Source organism: Cyprinodon variegatus, unplaced genomic scaffold, assembly GCF_000732505.1.
Source record: "Cyprinodon variegatus isolate N-32 unplaced genomic scaffold, C_variegatus-1.0 Scaffold234, whole genome shotgun sequence".
Lineage (NCBI taxonomy): Eukaryota > Metazoa > Chordata > Actinopteri > Cyprinodontiformes > Cyprinodontidae > Cyprinodon > Cyprinodon variegatus.
In genome coordinates, this window is record NW_015150687.1 from 54,610 (window position 1) to 66,393 (window position 11,784).

Sequence of the window (11,784 nt, forward strand, 5' to 3'; positions counted from 1 at the left end):
TCAATAAAAACAAAGCAGCCTGAAGTAGCTTCACTTAGTGTTTTTCAATAATCAAACATTGATTTAAACAGATTTGAATGGGCACATATCATAGTTTGGTTAATTCAATTTGTTCTTTTTAATCTTAAAAAATGATTAATTTTTACAGAACATAAATTGATGAATAAAAAATAAATGTTCAGAGTGGTGGAAATGTTTTTATTAAAGGTCTTCCTTTAATTTTCTAGTTGGAAGCGAGGCGATCTATTTACTTTCAGCAGAGGTGTTTGCTCCCAAAGTCATGTTGCTGACAGATGAGGATCCAAAAATATTATGCTTTTTTCCTTTGCTGGTGATTAGCGAAGAGCAGAAAGTTGAACTTCCCCTTTTAAAACTTAACAGCCCTGTTTATGTACTGCTGATTAAAAGATTATGCAACCCTCAGCTCTGTGTCCGCTGCTCTGCTGTACCTCTTACATGCTGCCTTTTCTGTGACTGGGTCATACATGGTGAGGGTGTCAGCAAATTAATCTGTGATTACAATTAAAACTGGCAGAAAAGTTATTTCTCTGCAGCTTGAGCAGTAATGGGGTTAAAATTTATGCCCTAAAGCTAATTCTGTGTTCACTGGGATGGGGTTAGATGGATTGTTGCATTATCAGACTGTCTGAAAATGTTAGAAAGTCTAAATTTAGTTTAATGTGTTGTTTGCCAGCTGTTTTGGTGAGACTTGAATACATTTATATAATAATACATTTAGTTAGAAAGGACTGTCAATAACATATAGTTATTACATGTTTATCTGTAATTAAGGCCTGAGAATAAACAATACAGGTTTGTGATATAAAGCTATATCGATTCCGAGGTACGGTAGTTGTTAAATGTTAAATATTTTTATTTCAGCCCTTAAAAAGTTAAGAGTTTACTTAAACTTTGAAAATAATGATTTGTTAAAATGATCTGGATTGAGTTTAAGGATGAAAATCTAAAATGTCAGAAAAACCCATAAATATCACCAATAAATATCAACTGATAGAAGGTGTGAACTCAAGACTAAATACAGGAATTTAATTCAATTAATTTAAGTAGATATAATTTGAACTGACTATGGGACCTTTTTAAAAATTTTTAACCTGTTGACTGATTTGAATTTTATTTCAATTGTAAAGGGGCTAGGTCACATTAATAGTTTTTTTTTAATCCAAAGGAAAAAAACTCTTAATCTGGATTTGAACCCATTGAGAGCCACCGTGGGCAGAACATTTTAACAGGAGAAGTGCTTCAAGGTTCCTCTTTTTTTGTTGTTGATTTCTTGAGCCGAAGCAGCTAGCACAAGTGACAGTAAAGATTACTACTCTGTCAAAAGAAAAACTGCAGCTTTTAGACACTATGGCGGCATCCATCTTCCACAGACGGTGGATGAATCACAGGCATCAAGGTTTGGCAGACAGGGTTTCAAAAGTGAAACACACTGTACAGAATGGGATGTGCCAACTTTTCTTTTGTGTTTCAAGGGAGCAAAATGGATTTTTAAAATATCATATCATATGAGTGCAACAAAGCAAAGAAAAACAGAAAAGTGATGACAGACAGCTATGTGGATATAAAACTCATTCTTGGGCTGACTTTTTTGTTATTTTCAATGGGAATAACTGCTATTTCACATGTACAGAGTTTGGATGTCTAACATAGCAGAGACATGATATCTTTAAAAGGACAATATTCTTAAATATTTGGTTTGGCATACTTATTACCCTTTAAAGATGTGTTTAAATAGAAAAATCTGCAAACAAAAAAAGTGGATTCTTTAGCCTCATTTACACTACCCTTTTGAAACCGTGCCAAGATCAGTCCGAATTCAGTAAACAAGATAACTGTTGAGTGTAAATGGCATGAAAAACTGAACCGGATCGCACCAGACACAACCGAACCATGCTAAACTGGTAAAAGTTCATCAGTAGGGCTCGGCATGGTTTAATTCAGGCTCGGTTCTCAGATAACAAAGAGTGCATGAGCAGACCGCGTCACCTCCTTACAGTCAGCCTCTGTAATCATGAAATTTAAGACATTTATAAAAATTCTGACTTCCCTACCTTGCCAAACTATTTCCAGTGATGATTCTGCTTAGCAGTGGGATTAACATCAATGTCTGTCATTGTTTCCTGTGTCTGTAAGCCCTGATTAAACTCTCTTTTGTTGTATCTACTTCCCAAAAGCCGACTCTGTCAAGTAAATTCATCAAAGGCTGCCTTCTTTGCCTGACTCTCCGCAAACAGCAAAATATCACATTTATAACCAAACTTCCTGAATGTTAACTGATCCAAGCTCGGCAGGTACTCGTCACGGATCGGTTTTCAGCGGGGTAGCGTTAATAGGGCTTATGTGAGCAGAGTATCCAGCTGTTGGCAGATTGTTCATCTTGATTGCAAGTAACCTTCATGAAACTTACCAAAAGCTTTCATTCAGTCATTCTTTGAATTTTGGGCAAAATTTCCTGGTCCTGATTTTTTCCCCTTGAGACTAAAATCAAACCTCTCATCATGCAAGCTCGCTGCTGGGTCTAATTATTACCTCAGCTTAAGCTGTCTTGCATTAACATCAGCTGCATGTAGGCCAACCTTTAGAGGAAACCAATTCTTCATTTAACTGGTTCAGGCACCTTTGATTAAATGTACTCCCTACGAGTTCGTAACCATTCTGCGGCAAATAGTATTTATCATGATTCATTCCCTGTACTGCTGAGTAAAGTAACAAGTCTTTCAGAGAACAAGGAAACCTTATTCACATTTTTAATACCTACTTACCTCTTAACCTGTTGTCTCCCTCTGGGTTTATAGGTTTGAGTTCTGAATTCAAGCTTTCAGACATTTCACCAGATATCCCCAAACCAAAGTTGAAATACCTTTGTCGCTCACATTTATCTTTAGAAAGACAATCCGTCTGTCTGACATTTGCACAACCTGGCAGTACCTTCCAAGCAAATATGAAGTTTGATTTTATTTGTGGTACGTTACCAGGTAATGAGGCTCTATGCCTGCATTTCTTTTTATAACATCTCTGATTTACAATATGTGTGACTCATAGAGTGTTTTAAGCTGAGTTAGACGTGAGTACTTCTCTAGTTAAGCTGTGGTAAGATGATTGAGGTAGAATACACAGGGTTATAGTTTTACACAGACGTAAAGCTACTTTTTTTCTTTTTAAAAATTTGTGGGAAAAAAGTGATTGCGTATGTCATAAATATGTAATTTTGGTGAACAACTGTCACTTTATAGTGGGATAATCAATGCCTGAGTATGTGGAGTTTGCCTTTAGAGGAGTGTTTTCACCTTTACCTGCTGAGAAGGAACAAAATGACTGAGTGAAACTTCAGTTCAGATTTAGGGTTGTGTTGATATTCAATGGAGGAGAGGGGACCTAAAAAGCAGTGATTTGTTCAAATTGCTACAAACACTCAGTTTGGACTAGAATCCGTTCATTCTCTGAGCCACATCTCTCCTTCTCCTCTCTATGTTTGATCTCAGGGAGTAGTATTTAATCATCTCTGGTCCCCATCGGCATTAAAGACTAGTCTCCAACTTCCACTATCCATCTGTTGATGGACAAACTCGTCTGTCTCATTTAAGCTTCATAGTTTCCTAAGAAATATTTCTTTGTTTTAAAACCACCTCCCCTTTTGTCTAATGCTGCAGACCAAACACCTGCTGCTTTTTTTCCTCCGTTTTTTCCAGCTTAGGAAAAGCTCTCCTCTGCTGCACCTCAGGAGATTAACAGTTCTTGGTAGGGGTCTCCATCCGGACTCCTGCATCAGCAGCTACCAGCCCAATAAACCTGAATTTCCACCTAATTGTTGGAGGTTTGGATGTTTATTTAGCTCACTGTATAATTTACGTGGATGAGAGTCAGGTTTGTGAACTTCAAACAAGCTGAAGCCAAGTATAATTGACATGGTACAGTAGGTAACATGTGCCATGTGACGCAACAGTGATAATAAAACATGCAAAGAACTGGCCGTATCTAATAATTCAGATTATTTCCATTTCAATGAAAGTCTGCACCAATGACAACAACTTTGCAGACTTTTTGAGTTTGCATGTTCATCTCACGTGTTTAATTATTTTTTGCTACAGCAGACCAAGATGTTGGGTTTATCTCTGACTCCAGATACATCATGTGTGCATGAGTCCTGCGATTAAAAAAAGATTTAGCTGTTTCCGAGCAGCAATAAAAATAACTACTGCGGATACTGCTTGTTTGAATGTGTATTTCATTGACCCTTTGGTTGGACGCTGGGTTCTCCGAAGTGAGGTGATCCGCATTGATGAGCCTCCCTGTGTTTGCCCAGGAAGATGTGCTCAGTGACATGTAGTCTCTATTATTAACAAAGCAGCTATAAAAGTGGAATTGACGTAAGCTTTTTTATCTGAAAGAGGAGACATTTATTTTATGGTTTTTGCGTAGGAAAGTTGTACAATTTGAGGAGATTTTTTTTCATTATTCCAAACTCTCTTTGCCCAAAACTAAGTATTGATTTCCATTATTAATTCCAGTATTTATTAGTTATCATTTGAGCACTAAACAGTGTTGTCATAATATAATGAAAGTTAAAAACAACAAAAAATCAGTGCAAAAGTGCATTACTTTGTGCTGCTTTTATCTGTCCTGGTGAATAAACCCCAAAAGCAAACCTATGAATTTACATAACTGTCTGTGTTTATGCTTTTATTTGCATGTGCAGCAGATGAGAAGCTATCATTAGGTGGGTGTTATTTTACTTTACTGTCTTTGTTTTCTTTTTTATAGCATGCAAATCTTATACACTAGGGTGTCAAAGTAATCGGATGGTTAAGAAAAACTAACATTTACATCAGAAATAAGTGGATTTATCCCATTTACCTGATTACCTATTTCAAAAATAGGAACAGGTCACCAAACAGTTATACATTGAAACATCATATTTTCCAGGATTTTTAAAACAATCAACCATGCATTTATGGTTTCTTGTGGCATGAAACTTCTAGAAAGTAGGATATTTAAGTCTACCATAGATGGCAAAAAATGCATAATTTTGTAAGAAAATGGAGGGACTTATTAAAGGCCATGTTATGCAGTATCACTTTGAAGTTACGCTTCTGTGCTGCTCATTACACAGTGTCTCTGTCTCCAGGCTGCAAGGCGATAGACAAGAAACCTGCTCTTATGTTGCAGCCCTTTTTCATTCACGGGAGCTCACAGTTGCAACAGTAACAACTACTGTTCTTCTGATTGTATAAAAAACATCTTGCTCCATGAGATTATCCAGGACAATCAGAAACTTATTTTGTTTGTGTGTGTGTATACCTGACTAGCCCTCAGAGTGGGGACCATTTTTCCAATTTCACCATCAAATTGAGTACCAGTTATTGCTAAGTGAGGACATTTTGCCGGTCCTCACATGCTATTTTGCTAATGGTTAGGTTTAGGGCTAAGGTGCCAATTTGGGTTAGAGTTAGGGTGAGGTATGCATTGATAATGGTTACGTTTAGGGTTAGTTTCAGGGTTAGGGCATAGAAAGGGGTGAAAATGACTGAAAATCAATGGAAGTCAATGGTAGTAAACACATGGTCCTCACTACGACAGAACGAGTATGTGGGTGTGTGTGTGTGTGTGTGGAAAAAACCCCAAACAAAACCTTTATAAATAATAAAATCCTGGAGCTATTAGAGTGATAAATAAATCACAGTGTCCTGTGATTTATTTCAATTAATTCTACAACTATGAACTTAAATTTAATTCAGTGGGAATAAAAAAATCACATGGTTTAAAATGATTTCAAAGATAAAAACTGAAAAATGTGGCATGCATTTTTTTCAGAACCAGACTTCACCTCATCTTCTTCCTGCATCTTCCTATATCTCCACGCCACAGCATGATGCTGCCACCACTATTTTTCATCCTGGTGATTGTGTGTTCATAGCCGTGTGCAGTGTTTGCAGTCTACTAAAACCAGTGTTTTTTTAAGTATAGCAGAAGTTCAATTGTGATGTCAGATGACTAGAGCAACTGCTTTTACATATTTTCAATGTGGTATACTATGAAATGTTTGTTGTTTCTTCTTGTCAGTCTCAAATGGCTAAATTTGTGGTGGGAATAACAAATATTTGCCCTGATGGTTAACAGTTTTTCCTACCTCATTCGGACCCCGGAAGCCTCTCCTGAGGTGAATGACCCCCTTGGTGGATTTGAAGTAGTGCCTTGTGCTTTGAAAATTTCCAGATGATAGTCTTAGCAGTCCTCTGTGAAATCATCGGCGCAGGACCATGGTTTAATAACCTAACCATGCTTTAAACTTCACCGCTACAGTGTTTCTGACCTGCCTGGAGTGTTTCTTTAGTCTCCATGATGTTGCATTCTCTTTCAAACGACCGAGGTCAAATAACAGCAGGAATTATTCTGAGATTTTGCTTAAAAAAGTTATTGGTGAGCAGTTAGTAGAAGCTGATTTTATTTGGCTATTTGTGTAGAGATTAAACACACTTTTCTTATATTTCATTTAGAGAACGCTTGTGAAACCCCGCATTCTTATTCCCTTGACTTCATTTGAGACCCAATTTAAATACATTGCAGTTTGTTGTTGGAATTCGACTGTTAATTTGACCAACAGATTAAATCTCTGTGTTATAATCAAACATGTGTTTAAATCTGTGTGCATGTAGGACACACCATCCAATGATCATGTCATACTTTGTAGCTACTAAACACTGACTTTCTGTTAATAGAAAGTGAACCTGTCTATTAAAACAGACAGTTCTGCCGTTAAGATAGCATTAGTTGGAGAACATGAATATCTTTCTGGTTTTGTGTGTTTTCCACTGAAGGGAGAAAGTGGCATCTTCAGCATTGCATTTTCTGGTGGTGATAAGCTGTGTCTGGTTCATTAAAGGTCACTGATCCTTTTTTTCTTTTGTCTTCCACCTGGATTCAAACTAGATTATCTGATATGAGCTGTACTTTGCTTTGTCTTTAGAACACCTTTATTTCTTATGATTAGAGATTATACCTTTTAAGGATTGGTCTTTATATGCATTCATTTCTAGATTTGAGCAATGCAAGACTGCTTGCATTTTATTATTCCCATACTACAATGCATAAATGCTTCTGCACCTCTGTTAATTGGATTGACTGGATACAATTAGATATCTCCATTTTTAACAAATGCCAAATTCAGTTTAACTGAAACTGAGAGAATAATCAGATAATGTTATAAATGGTTGTTTCTTAATAGCTTTTTCTGTACTTGCAGGGTTTTAGGTGTTTCTACAGTATTCAAAGTCTCTGGATTATCAATTTCTGAAAGAAAAAAATGAAACAAGTTTCCCTCTTTTTGTCAAGAAAAGCATAATATGTGCAGTTATTTCTGTTTTATTTATTTTTTGTTATAACCCTGACAGACATTGATAGCTATAAGTTTTAAATGATACACACTTTATCAGTGACATGACTAAAATGTCTGATCTCATTATCTCATTTGTCACAGCTGATCATCTATTACTGACTGTTATTATTAGTTCTATTAGTTCAGATCTTGCTGACAGACTGGGTATAATTCAAAATTTGCTGAAGATAAATTTAAGTTTTCATTTAGAATTCTTCAAGGCTTAATTTTCAGGCCACGACAAATTCAATTCAATTGCATAACATTTTTAATATACTGCCTCTGACTATACTAAGCACATACGACCTAGTGGTATCTGACTACTGCTATGTAAAAAAAAAAAAAAAATCTTCAGAATAAAGTGTTTACTTAAAAAAGGGATTTTTCAGATTTTTGAGAAGCTGCAGCTTATCCAAGATACTGCTCCCATAATCCTGCCTGATATTAAAAATATATATCATATCAGGTGCATCTAATTAAGTTATAATATTATTGAACCCTTTATTTTCACTAACTGAAAGGGTGAAAATATTCAATAATTTAATTACCCATAATATTTCCAGGCAAATGTTTCCATCATTATGACGATTTTCTAGATTAACCTAATCACATTTTTTTTTTCTTAGATGATTAGAATTCTACATCTGATCAATGAAACACATTGCAGATACGGTCTTAATGAAACATATGTTTAAGATCTGCTTAAATATTGTTATTTTTAAAAGACAAATAAGCTAAAATGAAAGATATCTATTCAGGATATATTTTCAATATTTTTATAACTCACGGCACCAGCTGCCCATATGTTAAACATTTAATTAACAATGTTTAACATATGGGCAGACGTTTTGGTCCATTCCTTATTCATGTATTTCTTATCTTTAATGTTTTTTTTTTTTAACCATTGTTCCCCTGCAAACAAAATAAATTAATCAAAAGTACACTTGCCTTTATGATATGCAATCATTTTTTATTCAACATCACTTAATGTTGTAACACAGCTCCTTATTACATCCTTCTTCATACTCAAACTAAGACACATTTACATGATATTGTTCAACAATGAATGCCAGCATGAAGGGAACAGTTCTGCCATAGGTTGATGATGCACTTTACTTTCACATTTAACATTTTAACATTATATCAGAACATCAAACAGCAAAACACATCAAAGCCTTATTGTAGACATGCACAAAATGTTGTTTTTTTGTTGCTTCAGTAATCTTTATTTATCAGCCAGGATGCATGAGTCCATTCCTGATGGCTGTGTTCCGGTATAAACGGGACCCTTAGAAAGCTCCTACTTTTAATGTTTCGAAGGAAGCAGGGATATTACTGAATACACATTTGATGAGTCTAAATTAGGATCTGTTTAGTTTGCATGGGCGGTTCTAGACAGGGGCCAACAGGAGCCAGTGCCCTTGTAGCTCATGTCCTGGCCCCTGTACTGAAGACATAATTCTCAAAGAAATTCTAATGGTGCTATGCACTGGAACATACATGGTTACTGATAGCTTCTTTGGATCCATTTCCTTTTTTTCTTTACAAATTCTGTTTTACTTATTAATTAAAAACAATAAGCTGATAGCTTGAGTGGGATTGAGATAGGATCCCAGTTTTAATGTCCTAAATGTTTGTCTTTTTCAAAACTACTAGCTCTAATTTTTATATCTGAATTTATCTTTTTTTTTTCTTGAGTTCTAATTCAGATTTTATAGAAAACTGTAATTTTACTTAAATTAAGTCAAAAATATGTAAAATTCCCAAATTCTGAATGTATATTGACCTTAAAAGACACAGAATTTTAATTAAACCTATTTAAACCTAAGTTCACTTCATGCAGCTATCTTAATATATTTGAATCCCTTCCCCTGTTCTTTTTATTTCATGCTTTTCTGTGCCCCCAAGAAAACACTCTGGTCCCCTGGTATATTTGGTCTAGAACCGCCACTGTCAGTTTGGAAATATTTAACTCAGAGTTGACATTTCTAGATGTTTTAAATGCTTAAGTAGACCCTATCAAATACAGTCCAAATACCTTCAGAAGCAGTAACTGTTGATGTAATGACAGAGCTGTTCTGACTATGTGCTGTTTTGCGGCAGGTCGCGTCGGTCGTTGTAGATCACAGCCCCCGGAGGAAAGAAGACCACCTCAGCCATGCCTGGCCCATTGCCAGGAACCAACGGCTGCCCTTGTTCGTTCATCTCTGGCTTTGTGGTGCCTGTGATCGGTCTGATGGTGGTCATAGTCGGAGAGGTCATGCGCCAGAAGAGGTTTTTGAGCGCTTTCCTGAACTCTCTACGCATCAAACAGTACAGGATGGGGTTCAGGCAGCTGTTGGAGTGCGCCAGGCACACTGACACAGGGAAAACGTACACCTGCATGGTGTAGTACTCATAAGTAAAGTGAACAACGTTGAGTTTTATTAGGATGCCCCAGGCTGTGATCGCCTGGTTGGGCAGCCAGCAGAGGAAAAATGACAGAACTACGATGGTGACTGATCTTGTAACCTTTGCGCGTCGTTTGGCGCTGGAGGTGTTGATGTTTTTAGAGGTGATAAAGCGCAAAAGTAGAAGGTAGCAAGCTGTGATGATTCCAAGAGGCACCAAAAAGCCCAGCAGCACTTTCTGAGATTGATAGAGTCCCAGCCAAAACTGCGCTGAACCGTTCGTCTCCGGGAATTTCACTAGACACAAGTCCTCGTTGGACACGGTGGCGGTTGTTGAGAAAACCGCGTGGGGAAGAGCGGCGGAGACCGCGGCGAACCAGATGAAGACCGAGACGCAGCGGGCTGGGCAGCAGCGTGTGCGCCGCCGTCTGCCTTTCAGCGCAGAGGCGAGGGAACAGTACCTTGCTACGCTCATGGCCGTCAGGAAAAACACGCTGGCGTACATGTTCATGGCCGTGACATAGGATACTATCTTACACATGGCTTTTCCGAAGGGCCAGGTGAAGTCCAGCGCGTTCTCCACAGCCCAGAAGGGCAAAGTCAGGACGAACTGGAAGTCAGTCACCGCCAAACTAGTAACAAACAGGTTGATGGAAGATTTCTTCCACACTTGTTTGGACTTCATTAGGTACAAAACCAACAAGTTTCCGACCAAACCCAGCGCACAAACCAAAGAGTAGATCACAGAGATGATAATCCTAACAAAAGCGGCACCGTCTCCGATGAAATCGGTTTTGGTAAAGTCCGACATTTGAAATTCAGCCTGTGAGCAGTTGGAAGTATTGGAAACACAGCTAAAGTTAGGAGACAAAGAGTGGACAGTCCCGACAGAGCCTTCATTATTGTTGTCGGTTAATTCTCCAGACATTTTACTTTGTATTTCCGTGGATCTTCAAAAATGTCATTCCCTGATGCAAATTATCTGTGACTTGGAAAAAAAATTAAGTCCTCCGCCTGAGCTTCATGCGTCACTCCATACTGGCTACATATCTACACTTAAAAAATCATAAAAAGACGGACTGATAACTAAATAGAGATAAAAGTTTTCCCATTAGACCGCTGAGCTCATCGTCAGGATCAGGCTGAGCTGTTGCTCTAAGCTCTCCAAAAGGAAAAGGGACCCTGACGCAGCGCTCCGGTAAAATCAGGTGCTGTCCTTGGTGCTGATTAGAGTCCACAAGGGAAATACTCTTCTGCCTTAAATCTCATAACATACTCATAAGTATGTAATAAAATACAGCGATATAATAGCAAGGTATTTCCAGATAGCTCATGAGCTACTGTTGGAATCAAAATACCCCCCACCCTCTCCCCTCTCTCTCTCTCTCTTTTCTTCTCTCTTTTCTCTGATAGACAGGGGAACAGAGGCGGAAAGAAGCATACTCAGTTATATTATGTAAGAAACAGGTGTATTCCTGTAGTAACTTTTATGGCATATCTGAACTGCTGTAAATTGACACCAAATTTGATCAAATAGATCATTGTTGCTTGGTAGTTATTACAATAATCAACTGCACTTAAAGAGGATAGGCTATATTATTGCTTAAAATATTTAACATTTGTCGAGAAATTAATGAGCACTCAAATCATAAATCTGACGTGCTGTTACATCCCTTTTGAGTGTTCCAACATCTGCAGCAAACTACTGCTGCTCCGCTTACATTTGGATGCATCTGTTGTCTGGAGAGGTTGATGCCTCCATCCTCAAGACAGCTTAATATTTAACACACCCTTTCAGGTGCTTTTCGTGCTTGTTTTTCTTTTCTTTTTTAGAGTAGGAGGATGTTGGGCATGGCTTTAAGACAAAGATGCACCTTTTTTGCTAAGAGGTACAGCGGTAATGCCACATAAGAAGTTAACTGTATAACAATATCTGCATAATTATGTGTGTATACATTGTGGGGGATTGCAGATACTTGTGGGGACCAGTTGGCTCTGTAG

General features: G+C 37.5%; 1 protein-coding gene across 1 annotated transcript; it reads right to left on the minus strand.

The window, feature by feature from the left end:
* Nucleotides 1–9,269: 9,269 nt before the first annotated feature.
* On the minus strand, nucleotides 9,270–11,035 carry rxfp3 (relaxin/insulin-like family peptide receptor 3). The gene has a single exon (XM_015381444.1). The coding sequence runs from the start codon at nucleotides 10,709–10,711 to the stop codon at nucleotides 9,476–9,478; it is 1,236 nt and encodes a 411-aa protein (XP_015236930.1). The 5' UTR covers nucleotides 10,712–11,035; the 3' UTR covers nucleotides 9,270–9,475.
* Nucleotides 11,036–11,784: the final 749 nt, after the last annotated feature.